The 13,396-nt window shown below is 55.7% G+C and overlaps 6 protein-coding genes across 6 annotated transcripts; 3 read left to right on the top strand and 3 right to left on the bottom strand.

Annotated features, from left to right (window-relative positions):
* Positions 1 to 286: 286 nt before the first annotated feature.
* On the bottom strand, positions 287 to 907 carry KRP23_12852 (Multifunctional methyltransferase subunit trm112; the record flags this gene model as incomplete). The annotated part of the gene is made up of 4 exons (XM_067883494.1): positions 287 to 388; positions 456 to 671; positions 741 to 800; positions 866 to 907. 4 exons carry the CDS (start codon positions 905 to 907, stop codon positions 287 to 289), a joined length of 420 nt encoding a protein of 139 aa, XP_067738934.1.
* Positions 908 to 1,129: 222 nt separating this feature from the next.
* KRP23_12851 (Guanine nucleotide-binding protein-like 3) lies at positions 1,130 to 2,665 on the top strand (the record flags this gene model as incomplete). Its single annotated transcript, XM_067883493.1, has 2 exons — positions 1,130 to 2,365; positions 2,441 to 2,665. The coding sequence occupies 2 exons, from the start codon at positions 1,130 to 1,132 to the stop codon at positions 2,663 to 2,665; spliced, it is 1,461 nt and encodes a 486-aa protein (XP_067738933.1).
* Positions 2,666 to 3,729: 1,064 nt separating this feature from the next.
* Positions 3,730 to 4,641, top strand: KRP23_12850 (putative beta-glucosidase btgE; the record flags this gene model as incomplete). The annotated part of the gene is made up of 1 exon (XM_067883492.1): positions 3,730 to 4,641. One exon carries the CDS (start codon positions 3,730 to 3,732, stop codon positions 4,639 to 4,641), a length of 912 nt encoding a protein of 303 aa, XP_067738932.1.
* Positions 4,642 to 4,845: 204 nt separating this feature from the next.
* KRP23_12849 (putative RNA polymerase II subunit B1 CTD phosphatase RPAP2-like protein) lies at positions 4,846 to 6,784 on the bottom strand (the record flags this gene model as incomplete). The annotated part of the gene is made up of 5 exons (XM_067883491.1): positions 4,846 to 5,191; positions 5,260 to 5,336; positions 5,394 to 6,305; positions 6,405 to 6,495; positions 6,591 to 6,784. 5 exons carry the CDS (start codon positions 6,782 to 6,784, stop codon positions 4,846 to 4,848), a joined length of 1,620 nt encoding a protein of 539 aa, XP_067738931.1.
* Positions 6,785 to 9,680: 2,896 nt separating this feature from the next.
* On the top strand, positions 9,681 to 10,675 carry KRP23_12848 (putative enoyl-CoA hydratase, mitochondrial; the record flags this gene model as incomplete). Its single annotated transcript, XM_067883490.1, has 3 exons — positions 9,681 to 9,750; positions 9,831 to 9,898; positions 9,971 to 10,675. 3 exons carry the CDS (start codon positions 9,681 to 9,683, stop codon positions 10,673 to 10,675), a joined length of 843 nt encoding a protein of 280 aa, XP_067738930.1.
* A 299-nt stretch (positions 10,676 to 10,974) lies between these two features.
* Positions 10,975 to 13,317, bottom strand: KRP23_12847 (Nuclear poly(A) polymerase 1; the record flags this gene model as incomplete). The annotated part of the gene is made up of 9 exons (XM_067883489.1): positions 10,975 to 11,446; positions 11,615 to 11,716; positions 11,815 to 11,861; positions 11,926 to 12,093; positions 12,221 to 12,421; positions 12,487 to 12,727; positions 12,793 to 12,900; positions 12,958 to 13,161; positions 13,241 to 13,317. 9 exons carry the CDS (start codon positions 13,315 to 13,317, stop codon positions 10,975 to 10,977), a joined length of 1,620 nt encoding a protein of 539 aa, XP_067738929.1.
* Between the last annotated feature and the right edge of the window lie 79 nt (positions 13,318 to 13,396).

Below are 13,396 nucleotides of genomic sequence, written 5' to 3'. Positions count from 1 at the left end.
CACGTCGTCCGGCGTCGAGATTGATTTTCCCATCGATCGATGTGGCACGAGTCTTTCGTGGTCGTCCTTGCTGGTTGGTGTTGCATCGTGTGATTTGCGTTAGGTGCTAACAGCGCAATAGAGGGTTTTGGAGTGCGCTGCGCCCACAAACCGAGAGCTGTGGGGATACCAACGTAAGAGTCTACGGATCGAGGGAGCACCTCAAAGCTTGCGCGTCGGCAGTAAAGTTTCCAACCGACTGTGGGGTTCATTCAATACATTAAACCATACAAAATCGTCGACATGCTCACAGTTCGTCCTCTTCGAGCAGCATGTTGGGCACGGCGTTCGTGACCGGGTAGCTGCGTCCGCAGTTGTTGCACACGAGCTCTCCCTCCACGATGTTGGTCTGCCAAAAGACCCACTCGTCAGTCATCGACCCAAAACACCCATCCACATGAAATTCTGCTACGTACGTCGAAGATGACGCGGTGGATCGTCCTGAGCAGCTCGTCCTGCTCCGACAGGTCGGTAGGGATCTGCTCAGGCAGCACGGGCACCTCCGGGTGGTTGAGCTCCTTGGTGGTGAACGCCAGTGCCTGGTAGTCGATGGAGTTCATGATGTGCAACATGAAGCTCTTGCTGAACTGCGTCTCCAGCACCACGACGCCGTCCATCTCCTCTGGCACAATCTGCAGCAACAAAAGCAACAGCAATGTCAGTTCTATTGGCAATTGGCACAATTGAGGCTCTTGACGTACGCGCAGTGGGAAGTTTAGAGGGCGGACACCGACGTCACGTCCGGCAGTGTCGGCACACGCCTGCAATGCAGAAAAAAAAACTTGTTACAACCGATTGCAACCTCCACGTCCATGGCAGCCAGTACCTTGACGTTGCACACGAGCATGTTGTGGGTCAGCAGACGCATCCTAGCAGCTCACGGACGTCCAGTAAGTTCTGCTGTCTGAAAAAGCAAATAATTAATAAGGCTCCTTTTCCGCCAATCCAAATCCATGACCGCCTTTTCTGCCAATCCGCGTCGCGCAATAGAACGACTGGAGCGGACGCCAAAGCCCAACGGTTGTCAACCGACCAGCAAGAGCTGCGTCAAAGCTCTTCTACTTGCTGTGCCCGTAGCCTACGCGTCAAGATGGTCAAGAAGAAAGGAAAGTCCAAGCGGTTGTCGCTGCACAAGAAGTACAAGATCGCGCGCAAGGTGCGCGAGCACAAGCGGAAGGAGCGCAAGGCCGACAAGTTGAGCCAGAACAAGAAGAAGAAGGACGCGGGCATCCCCAACAACTGGCCTTTCAAGGAGGAGCTTCTGCTGCAGGTGGAGCAGGCGCGGCTGGCCGAGATCGACGCCCAGCGCCAGGCGCAGCAGCAGCGCAAGGAGGACAAGAAGCAGGCCAAGCTGCAGGCCAAGCTGCAGCGCACCAATGACGTACTGCCCGTCACCCCGCTCAGCGTCGAATTGCAGGCCCAGAAGGACCTCAAGCACGCCGTGCAGCGCGCCGATCTGGTGATGGTGGTGCTGGACGCACGCGACCCGCAGGGCTCCCGCTCGTTGTCTCTCGAGGACGGACTGGTGGCCAAGGGCCAGAAGAAGGTGCTACTCGTGCTCAACAAGGTGGACCTCGTGTCGGTCGAGACGGCGCAGAAATGGGTGGCCTACCTGCGCCGCTTCCACCCGACCATCCCCGTGCGCGCGCTCAACGCCAAGATCTCGGACAGCTCTAAGAAGACGCGGCAGGAGAAGGGCCACAAGGCGCTCTACGACCGCCAGCAGGAGATCAGCGGCATGCGCGACAACGGAGACGTGCAGCCGCTGCGCGTCTTCCTGGACGAGCTGGCCAACAAGGCGGACAAGCCGCTTAGTGTGGCCGTCGTGGGCTACCCAAACGTAGGCAAGAGCACGCTCATCAACTCGATCAAGCGCAAGCAGATGGCCAACGTGTCGACCATCCCGCTGTCCACCAAGACGGCGCAGGAAGTCCACTACGGAGAGAAGATCACGCTCGTGGACTGCCCCGCGCTGGACCCAGAGTACAGCGACGAGTCGTCCGCCATCATGCGCCACGGCTTCGCGGGCGTCTTCGTGGAGGACCCCGTGCCCGTTGTCAAGAGCGTGATTGAGCGTGGTGACGCCATGAACCTCATGCAGACGCTGCAGATCCCCGTGTTCCGGAGCCACGAAGAGTTCCTCTCCAAGCTGGCCATCAAGCGCAACATGCTGCGTAAGGGCGGAGACCCGGACATCCTCATGGTGGCACGGACCTTCCTGCAGAACCTAGGCAAGGGTGTGTACAGTCCGTCGTGCCTGCCGCCGGCCAAGTCCAAGTCGCGATTCGAGCAGCCGGCCTGGTTTAAGAAGCTGGATCTTGCCAAGGTGAGGCGAATGTTTGCCGTACATGAAGTTGGTATCGTTGTCATTGAACTAACATTGTTTGCTTTACTTGTACAGCTTTCTGACGCCGAGACGCTGCTGTACAGCTCCAACCCGACCGGTCACAAGCGCGTGCTCATTTTCAAGTCTGCACCCGTCTCGCACGCTGCTGGAGACATGACTGAGTACGACCTCGTCATGGGCGAGCTGCCGGAGAACGACGGCCTCACATCGGAAGACGAGGACGAGGGTGACGACGCCGATATGGGCGAGGAGGAAGAGATGGATGACGACGAGGAATAAGCGCTACCGCCTCCGGGGATCAGATGCACCGTCGACAGCTAGTAGAGTCGATGCAGCGCATTACTCTCCAGCTCTTTCGCCCTAGACCGATACATGTACTTATTAAATCCTGAATCACTGCAGCACAGCAGATTTCTCAACGCACATGGCGTTCATGGGTTGCTTTACCTGAGCGTTAACCAGTCGTAAAGGCGCTGGGGTGCTCCCTCGATCCGTAGACTCGTACGTTGGTATCCCCACAGCTCTCGGTTTGTGGGCGCAGCGCACTCCAAAACCCTCTATTGCGCTCTTAGCACCTAACGCAAATCACACGATGCAACACCAACCAGCAAGGACGACCACGAAAGACTCGTGCCACATCGATCGATGGGAAAATCAATCTCGACGCCGGACAACGTGCCTCCAGCTGGATCAACTTCGACACCAGCCTCAAATCCTACCATATAATTATTGCTGCTGTAACGAAACCCACTAGACACCTGAGATGAAGGCATTGCGAGTAGCACCTCAACTCCGAGCTGTGACCAGGCAAACGACTTCACAACTGAACAACAGCCGCTGCACCAACACGCCAGTCCAGGGGACTCAACTCCGGCCCTCTATGCATGTATTAATACTAGCAGTCGATGCAACAGCATTGCAGCATTGGATTCTCGGATCCAACCTGCACGGCCGCCCTCAGATAGGGCTTCGGACTCCATGACGTGAGCCACTCGATGGCTGCCATGCGCGACTCGCTTCAGATCGGTCGCCACTGCACGCGCTATCCCTGGCTATCCTTCCAAAGCAAGCCGATCGTGCCACGAAAGTCATGGACTTGACATTCGCCATCTGCCACATGACATTTGCCATCTGACGACGGTGTCGTACACGCCTCGCCTCGCCTCGCCTCGCTCGATCCTCAGGAGATACGCTGCATGGCATGACGGCCTTGCTGAGAACGCAGCAGCTTCACTCCAGCACTCATTCCGCAACTTGCCTCGTCGAGCACACAGCCGCACGCAAGCTCACACACAGCAGCAACAGGTTCTAGCACCACCAGCTCCAAACACCAAACACCAACCATGAAGGTCTTCTCGCTCATCGCTGCCACCGCTTTCGCCATGATCTCCACAGCCAGCCTCGCCACTGCCACCTCGACCGGCGGCGTCTGCTACGACCCCGACCATGTCGACTCCGTCACCGAGACCACCATCTCCGCCGACTTCCAGGCCATCAAGGAGAAGGGCTTCGACCTCGTGCGAACCTACGTCACCACGTACGGCTCCGCCGACATGGCCACGCTCGCCATCGCGCAGGGACTCAACGTCTCGCTCGGCGTTCCCTTCGACAACGACGACCCGAGCGCCACGGCAGACTACGTCACGGCCGCCATCTCGGCCGGCGCGCTCTCCAACGGGTCCGCCAGCGTCATCCAGATCTTCGTCGGCAACGAGAACCTCGCGTCCGTCGACACGGTGCCGTCCGAGATGCTCACCTACATCACGCAGCTGCAGGAGGCGCTGCCCAGTGTGCCCGTCGGCACCGTGCAGCGCAACACCGAGCTGCTCGACTCGTCCCGCTACAGCGCCATCTCGGGCCTCGCAGACCTCTTCACGGCCTGCGACGTCGTGGGTGTCAACATCCAGCCCGTCTTCACGGCCAACACCGCTGTGACCGACGCCATCACACTCGTGTCCGACGAGTGGACGGAGCTGCAGGGCAGCGACACCGAGTCGCGCTTCCCGGGTCTGGCCGACAAACTCGCCATCACCGAGACGGGCTGGCCCAGCGCCGGAACGTCCGACGGCAACACGGGCTCCGTCGCGGGCGCCGAGCAGTTCTACTCGGCCTACATGACGTGGGCCGCCGAGAACCTGGACGCGTCGCGCAGCCACTACTTCCAGATGTTCGACCTGCCGTCGCGCACCGACACGGTCTTCGAGGCGCACTTCGGCATCTGCGACGAGGACGGCAACGAGAAATTCACGCTGTAGATGACAGACGTACGAGAATAATAAACGAGTCGAATACAAGTCAATGCATACGAACCGTGTCAACTGGCCACACTGGAACAGGAAAATGGTATCATCGATCATACGTCGGATTGATCTCTAAAACCCGTCTGATAGCTTCCCTGTCTGATAGCTTCCCTGCCGTCAGGCATCGTAATGGCCACCACCAAGTCCGCACCATGCTGGCTAATCGTCTGGCTGCAGCAACTCGTCGTACTCGTCCCGCAGCACAAGTGCCTCCTGCATCATTTCTTCTAATTGGCTCGTCGAAAACTCGTCATCCTTAGGAACCTGAGCACGATTCTGACAAATGCACTTGCTCTTTGCGCGGCGGCACTTGCGACAGATCGTCGGAGGTTTATTGTCTGCCGACCCCTCCTTGGCAGCATCCTTCATGCTTGAATCATCCTCCGGTACAGGAGCCACATCCGTGTCGACAGCAACATCGCTATCCTTGCGCACCTCGTAGAAGAGGTTCAGCAACTGCTGGAGCTCTGACGTGTCCAGCTTTGTCAGTGCTTTAACTTGCTCACTACAGCAAGGAGAAGGTGGCTGTTAGCCTCTGCAAATACAGACCCACAAGCATGACTCTTTTCTCACCTGCGATCTCCCCCAGCCAGATCTCCAGGCTTAATGCCGTATGCTACAAGCATCAGGATTGTTGCGACACACGTCCACTAACACACAAGCTCGTTAAATGCTGACAACCGTAGATGTTTCACATAGGATCGTACCTGCTGGGCATTCCGGGTGTCAATGGCATCCCGCAGTGTAAATGTTTCTGTGATAATATCAATGCGATGGTTTGAAAATCGATCGCTTGCAAGTTTCAGCTTGAGAGCGACTTGTGGCAGTGGGCGACGCAGCATGAGCGAGAGGGAATTCCATCGCTCTACTCGCATTTGACGCGCACGCCTGCGTGCAGCGTCTGCTTCTGCCTTTTCTGGTCCTGCAAGGAAGGGATCATCCTCCTCCTTCTCCTCTTCCTTTGCTGGCAGCGACAGCCCAGCCACCACCAACGTAGTCTCGTGGGTGATCCAGTTCGAAAACAATCCCCATAGGTGGCTGAACAGCGGAAGATCATTCAGTGTCACCACTTCTTCATCATCGAAATCCGAGATATCGAAACTGCCCCCCGAAGAAACATCGCTAGCGGCCGCGTCACTTTCGTCACTGTCACTAACCACAATATCGTCTTCGTCGTCATCCTTTTCCTGACTCTTTTTGACCAGCTTCTCCACCTTCTTCGCCAGCTTCTGCTTGTGAGCTGGGAAAACATAACCTTCAATAAGCATAGCATGCTCAGTTGTCGGAAAGTTTCTGTCCGGAGGTGCGGGGGCCTCATTCTCCTTCAACTGGGAGGACGTCTTTGCTTCCAGCGCTGGTGGGACGCCCACAGACATGGCGTTCGCAGTCGAGTGCTTCCGCTCGACAACACCCAGATCATGAGTCTTAGACCACACTGCCTTAGACTTTGGCAGCGGCTCTGGCTTGTGTCCAACCGGAGTCTCGACATGTTTTTTGGGCTGCTTGTCGTCGTCCTCGTAGTCCGAAGGATTCGGCTTGTCAGTGCCAAAAACTTCAACCAGAGATGGCACGAGCTGTGGAGGTTTGTGGACGAGTCTGGACAGCAATACCCGAGCTTTCTGCAGTCACGAACAGCAGGATAGAAGTCAGAATTTAGCTCAGATTTTAACTCCATTTTGCATCGCTTTGGTGGGGAGTTGGAGCTTGAAATTGCACACCTTGAGACATAGTTGAGAGCAGAATTGACGCTCGTAATGAGCGTCGTAGATCTCTTTTCGAGCCAAGGAGACGCGGAATTTGCCTGCCGATCTGCTCCATACATAACGACAGCGACCGTCCCAGCAATTAGATTGGTAGAGCCTCACTTTAAGGCCATTTAATTGGCTGATAATATACTGACGTACTTGGGCAGCGGGTTCTCGCAGGCTGGGAAGCCGCAGCGCTCGGCAGCTGCGCGCTCCTCGAAGACCTCCTCCATCTGCCGACGCTGCAGCAGCTTTCCGCTCATCTCCAGGTACCGTATGGGCACGCGCGGCGCCAGCAGCGTCGCCATGAGCGCGAAGGCCTCATGGACGCTGGAGCCGTGGACGCTCGTCATGATTGGCGAGAAATGCGAAAGGAAAAATGTGCCAGCGCAAAATGTGTGGTCCACACATGAAGTAGGACTATATTGGTATAGTGGGAACAAGTCAAATGAATGACTTGACATTTGTAAGCCAACTTCAACTTTACCTCATGCTCAAGGTGCGGCAAGTGTACATCTCGGTGGACACGCAACACAACACTTGCGTGAGAACAGACACACGAATTTCTTGGTGATTTGGTGATGTTCAGTCGTGACAAATCATACACACACCAAATGGAGACCGTTTGTCTTGTGTGTTTCCACTTTGCTTTCTTTGGTGTCCTATCGCACTACATGTCCACAGTCCTCTCGATCATCGGGTCGTGCCAGCACTCCGAAAACGAGATCTGTCTAGGAGATTATCGTAAGGTGGGCGTCTTGCACCATGGTGTTTTGCCACCGTTGCAGATAACGGGCATGACGTGGGCTGCCCACATATGTGCAACTTGCAGCAGACTCTTGGTCATTGTTCGGTGGCGAGCGCTTAGCAGATCCTTGATCCCAGCTGTAGGGCAATCAATTCCTACGTGTGGGTAAAGTCAAACGATGGTGAAAGCAGAATCTTGTTCAACTCGAGCCCCACATTGCGTGTGCAGTACTTAGTTCTCCAATGTTGTGCGCTTTGTGCGATCGCTGTCAGTGTTTTTCACAACAGGGATTATAGACGGACAAGACCACGATTCGTGTGCGTAGCTTACTTGAGCGGAGGTATCTCGAATACATTGAAACGTTTGTAGACCGACAGGTCGAGAACTTCACTGTACGTACAATTGGGCGTTTCCCCCTTTACGACGCCCATGGCCAGGCCTTGCCTAGCTTGTTTTGAAAATTGCCGTCGTTCATCGGCACGTTCGCGTCTCCGAAGCTCACCGTGTTCAGCGAGTTCCGCGCAGCATCCGTCATCTGGTCCCACATGATCAAGTCCTGGGTGTCGCCGCCCTCCGTGGTGATATCTAGCGCGTGGTTGATCGGCCAGTGACTCTCGTAGTTTACCTTGACAGCCGTACCGTCAATGGTGTCAGCGCTCGGAGATACGTAGTACGAGTAGCCGCTGTGTGCCGAGGGTGACACAGCCAAGATCACCGGATTCTCGACGTCCGGGTTGGTGATCCACACGACGACGTGTTCCCAGTCGTGGCGGTGACCCAGCCCAGTGGAGGGGGAGTCTTTGGGGAAGTACCAAGAGTACATGATGGCCCAAACGCCGTTGTACCAGGTGGAGCGGCCGTACACCTGCGAGCCCCAGCCGGACCCCTTACAGGAACTGCTCGGCGCTCCGGTGGGCTTGAGACCGCCGCCCGTATCGCCATTCCAGTTCACTGCAGGGTACGGGTGGCACCCGTTCGTGATGTGGATCTGCGGTTTGAACTTGACACCGGCCTTCTCAGAAATGGTCGCGGGCTCTGGTTGAGCAAAGGGCTGCACTTGGTCGTGGTCCATGGCGAGGACATCGGCAGCAGAGAGAGCAGCGACAATGGCAACCGTGAAGCAGGCATGGAGGTTCATCTCGTCGCTGGGTGTTGCGTAGGTTGCTTGAGGGTGACCAGGAGAATTAAGAAATGAGTCTCGTCGTCGTGCTAAGACTCGACAGCTCACGAGCCTGGTGCCCTGCTCAGACTACAGACGGACAGAGGTGACCGACAGGGAATAGCGACGTTAGCCGTTAGCAATGTCATAAAACTAACTTAGCATGGATAGCGGAGGAACGTACTATCAGAGGATGGGAAATCCGTACCACTTGGCAAACTGCTCAACCAGCAGTCCCATACACATGCACGTGATCCGGCATTTGTTGATTGTAGCTTCGTATTCGCACTTCGCAGTACAGTAACTGCACTGTGTGCAAGAGGACGTCCTTGCCTTCGCTGCTTCCCTTTGCCGTTCCACACACACTATACATGCAAGTCCGCAATAGCATGTATCGGCGATTCTGGTGGCACCGTAAACTGACTTTGAGTAAAAAAATACTTGTAATCAACTGCACTTTGAAGGGCGTGCAAGTGTACGTAGATACAACATTGCTAGGCACTGATACACAACGAGTGTTGACACGAGCGTTCTATTATAATATCGATACGTGTTTCTGACAGCAAAATTCTTCTTGCAGTCGTCCACACTCGACCTGTGCCTCAGGTTACACAGCAAAATGCGTAGCACTTGCTGAATCGAAATATGCTTATAGAGATAGAGATAGGGAGGGGGCAGCGCAGTGAGCTCAGCTCACAAGGGGGAATCAGCTGGGATAGAGGAAGCGATTGGTCACACACCAAGCTCTTCGTCGAGAAGACCTCGCCAGGATTCAACGAGCAGGTGTCACTTCGATCGGAGAGGCCGTTTAGGAGCCCCCTCGCACACGAAACTGCAGTAGAGGATGCTCTGTTTAGTCGCGCTAGCGCTGCCTGTTGCATCGCTGCGAAGCTGGTGAGTGCATCCACTTGAGCCAGCGGTTCTATCAAACATGCTTACGGTAAGCACACCGGCTGAACAAACTGGCCGAGCCATCGATAGCATCTACAACAATACTAGTATAGTTCAAAGGACCAAACGAAGGTGACTTCGCCATAAACTTACACTGAGCGTGCGAATCAAATGGGAAACACCGTTGACTTGACAATCAACTGTGTGAAGGAAAGCCGCTACAAACAAGTGCATGCATACCAGATGACACCCAGACGAGGTGCTCAACAGCTACAGCATTTTGGGTACCGTCGGCCAATCAGTGTCGGCAAGATGCAGCCGAGCACGTGCCCCACGCTCCGATCCCCCAACAGCTTCAACTTGGCCAGCTCAATTTCAGCCAATCACCGACGACCAAACCCGATCCACGGCTATCGACGTCAGAACCAGATCCTCTTCGCTGCCGTCAAACATGTTTGCTCTACGGTCCCCTCACCTCTCGGCCCTGCGCCGCCCTATCGCGCGTTGCTTCGCGTCCAAAGGTAACAATTCCTCCCTCTCACACCCCAAAAGCCCGTCGCCCTCCCAACCCCCAATAACCACACCATGACGTCCGCTGCAGCCGAGTACGAGAACATCCTGACCGAAGTGCGCGGCAAAGTCGCCATCATCACTCTACACCGCCCCAAGGCAAGCTAAAAATAGCTCGTTCTCGATTAGCTAAACCAAATGTAGCCATCTGACGTATCCCCTGACCTTTAGGCCCTCAACGCGCTGTGCAGTCCGCTGATCGAGGAACTCAATGGCGCGGCCCACGCCTTCGACGCCGACAAGAACATTGGCGCCATCATCATCACCGGCAGCGACAAGGCGTTCGCGGCCGGCGCCGACATCAAGGAGATGGCCACCAAGAGCTTCGTGGAGGCCTACTCGTCCAACATGTTCGCCAACTGGGGCGACATCACCAAGGTGTCCAAGCCCGTGATCGCTGCCGTCAACGGCTACGCGCTGGGCGGCGGTTGCGAGCTGGCCATGCTCTGCGACCTCATCATTGCCGGCGACACGGCCAAGTTCGGCCAGCCGGAGATCACGCTCGGCACGATCCCGGGCTGCGGCGGCACCCAGAGACTCATCCGCGCCGTGGGCAAGGCCAAGGCCATGGAGATGATCCTCACGGGCAACATGATCGATGCCCAGCAGGCCGAGCGCGACGGCCTCGTGGCTCGCGTCGTGCCGGCCGACCAGCTGCTGGACGAGGCGCTCAAAACGGCCAACAAGATCGCGTCCTTCTCGCAGCCCGTGGTCAAGATGGCCAAGGAGGCCGTCAACGCGTCGTACGAGCAGTCGCTGCAGGAGGGGCTCAAGTACGAGAGCCGCCTCTTCTGGAGCTCCTTCGCCACCCAGGACCAGAAGGAGGGCATGTCCGCCTTCGTGGAGAAGCGCAAGCCTGCGTTCAAGGACGAGTAGGCGCTTGTTGAGGACGCAGGTGCGTGTTTGTGATCGGTGGATCAATTGTGCACAGGCAAAGCCACATCACGAACACAAGACGTTGAGATTCACAGTGGTCTGTTGCAATTCCAACGTTTAGTCTTGCTGTCTGCACTCTATCTAGCCAGTCGGCCCATCAGAACATGGCCAGCGAGAAGCAGAGGTGGATCGGATGTCCACAGCTTCTTTCGCCACCATGTTCATCCGTTGAAGTCCGTGGCTGGCTAATGGTCTGGAACTACGAAAGTTGCAATGATAACATCCGTCGTCACCTCTCTTCACGTACCTTTACTCTTCTTTGACGAGCTGCCAGTTGGGCTCCCACTTGCAGTCGCCCCCTTCGTCCCATTCGCCGCCCCAGTGTCCCGCTTTTTCTTCTTCGACGGCTTCCTGGTCGGTGGCCTCTTACGCAGGTGCTTGCTATCCCCCGCGCCGCTGTTTACAGACTCTAGCACCCACTCCGGGATTTCGGCGCGGGTTACATGATCTATCTGCATATCCATCCCGCCGTGGCGAGCCTCCCACTGGTCTGTGTAGTAGGCGAACTCGCGGATCACGCTCGTCAGGTCCACATCGTGTGTCGCACCAGTGGCTGCAATCGCCTTTGGGGCTGGGAAGCCCAGTCCGATGAACAGCCACGAAGTATGCACCTCAGACTTCGAGGAGCATTCAGGAGTAACCTCCTTGGTTTCAACGAAGTCGAAAAAGCGAGCAAACGGATGAATGCGCAGCTCCTGAAGTGCTTCGAACCTAGCAAACAAGACAACAAAGTCAATCAACGGCGCGATATACTCCTACAAGGCCAGAACTCGAATCGAGCAACAGCAGACTTCATGCGTGAATAACAGGTACAGCATTCTCGAGTTTGGGAGCCGAGAAACAACACCAGAACCGATACGACGGTGAGCTACGACGTACCGAAGAAACAAGTGGCGCAATCTTGACTCGACCCAGCCGAACCATCCTCCAAAGTCTTCCGCAGAACTTGCCGTTATCTGGACACGCAAAAAGTGCTTTGACCTGACGGAAGGCAAGCAACAGACCAAACCGAACAAAGTCATAAAACAGAAGGGGCTTCAAGTGAAGCGAGAAGCCGAAGACGAATTCACAGATAGAACCTTTCAAAAAATGCTGGAGCCACGAACAGCTTTGCCCACGAAGTTTTCTGATCACTTGAGTGTTAGCAGGATAAACAGTAGAGAACGTCATAGTGCAGTTTTCCAACGTACCTTCGTCTCAATCTCTAGCGTCCGAGTAAAGCCCTTGCCAAACTCGGCTTTGAGAACTCGGAGCGTGGACGACATGACGTTGTAGGACGAGTTGTACTCTGGATATGCAGGCGTGATGATCGGCATCAAGTGCAACCGGTCGCGTACGTTGGTTTTAGGATTCCAGACCTGCGAACGCCATATCCACCAAGACAATGTTAGTTGTTCTGCTCTTGACTACACTCAGCGCTGTGCCAGAAGCCACGACTAAAATCCATCGAGTCGGTATCCGAGAAAAGAAAAACGTTTGCATCACCGAGAAGCCAAGGCTGAGCGGGTTCTCCACCCTGTCGAGCATGATCGGATTCGGCCATGTCCACATCTGGTATATCCTAAAGAACCGCGAGAGCAATGACGCCGGCAGCGAGTTCGGGTAAAACTGGCAGATACGCGCTACCAAGATGGCCCAGTTCACGCCACCCAGGAACCCCAGCACGTTCGAGTAGATGCCTCGAATCTGTGCACAACAAGCCAAGACGTCAAGTGATTAAACCCAATTAAGTCACAGCAACGTGTCCGTACCCGTGCCCAATGCTTCACTGCAATCAACGTCGTGCGGAACCTGTCGGGATGGGGCACAAGCTGCAAAATCCTCTCTGTCACTCGGACGCCGTTGCAACTGCGTACCGAGGACTCATCCAGGCCCCTCAAGTGCTGATCGTTCAACATGTCAATATCATCGGGTACTGAGTCCAGATTCAGCGACACGAACAGTAGGTCCACCGGGATCCCGTCCACCTTCATCTTGATCACCGGCACAAATCTGTACAGACACAAAAAATAGTCTCAGTAACACTAAACCATCTTCATCCTCAAATTGCAACCTACGCGTCACTGATGACGTGCAGCCCCGTGACACTCGGCGTCGCCTCCAGCAGAATCGGCGCCTTCTCGAAGAAGCTCGCGCTTGTGCAATGTCTCGGCGCGATGCACAATCTGCGCCATTAGCACAATTAGCCACAAAAACAAGTATTTAGTCTTTTGTGTCCGTACGTGTCGATGTCGGCCTCTCGGCTCTGCACGCCGAGCCTGTAGGACCCAAATGTGCGCAGCTGCAGGCGCTTGGCAGCCGCCTCCGCCTCGCGGTAGAGCGCTAGGCCTTCGTGCAGCGCGTACTCCTCCAGCACTTGCTGCAGTATTTTGAGCACACCCTCGCGTCTGGCCAGTTGGTGCTCGCTCTCGTAGAGGCCGCAGGACCTGTGCAGAATTGGTCACGGGCACATTGTTTAGTCCCTCCCATAGCGAGTTAGGGCTTGTAACGAGACGCAAAATGCACCGTAGCGTCTGCAGCAACTCCTCGTTGAGTCGCTTGTCCTCGTCCGTGGGTCCGGTGGTCGATAGCGGCGTCGTCATCGCTGCAGGACGGAGCGCAGGACGCAGGTCGATTTGTGATGGCGAAACGGATGGCGGCGATTGGCTGAAATGACACAAA

This window comes from Phytophthora ramorum, assembly GCF_020800215.1.
Source record: "Phytophthora ramorum isolate Pr-102 chromosome Unknown Phyram_PR-102_s0016, whole genome shotgun sequence".
Lineage (NCBI taxonomy): Eukaryota > Oomycota > Peronosporomycetes > Peronosporales > Peronosporaceae > Phytophthora > Phytophthora ramorum.
Note: the sequence above shows the minus strand (reverse complement) of the source record. Positions and strands in the feature narration are given on the sequence as shown.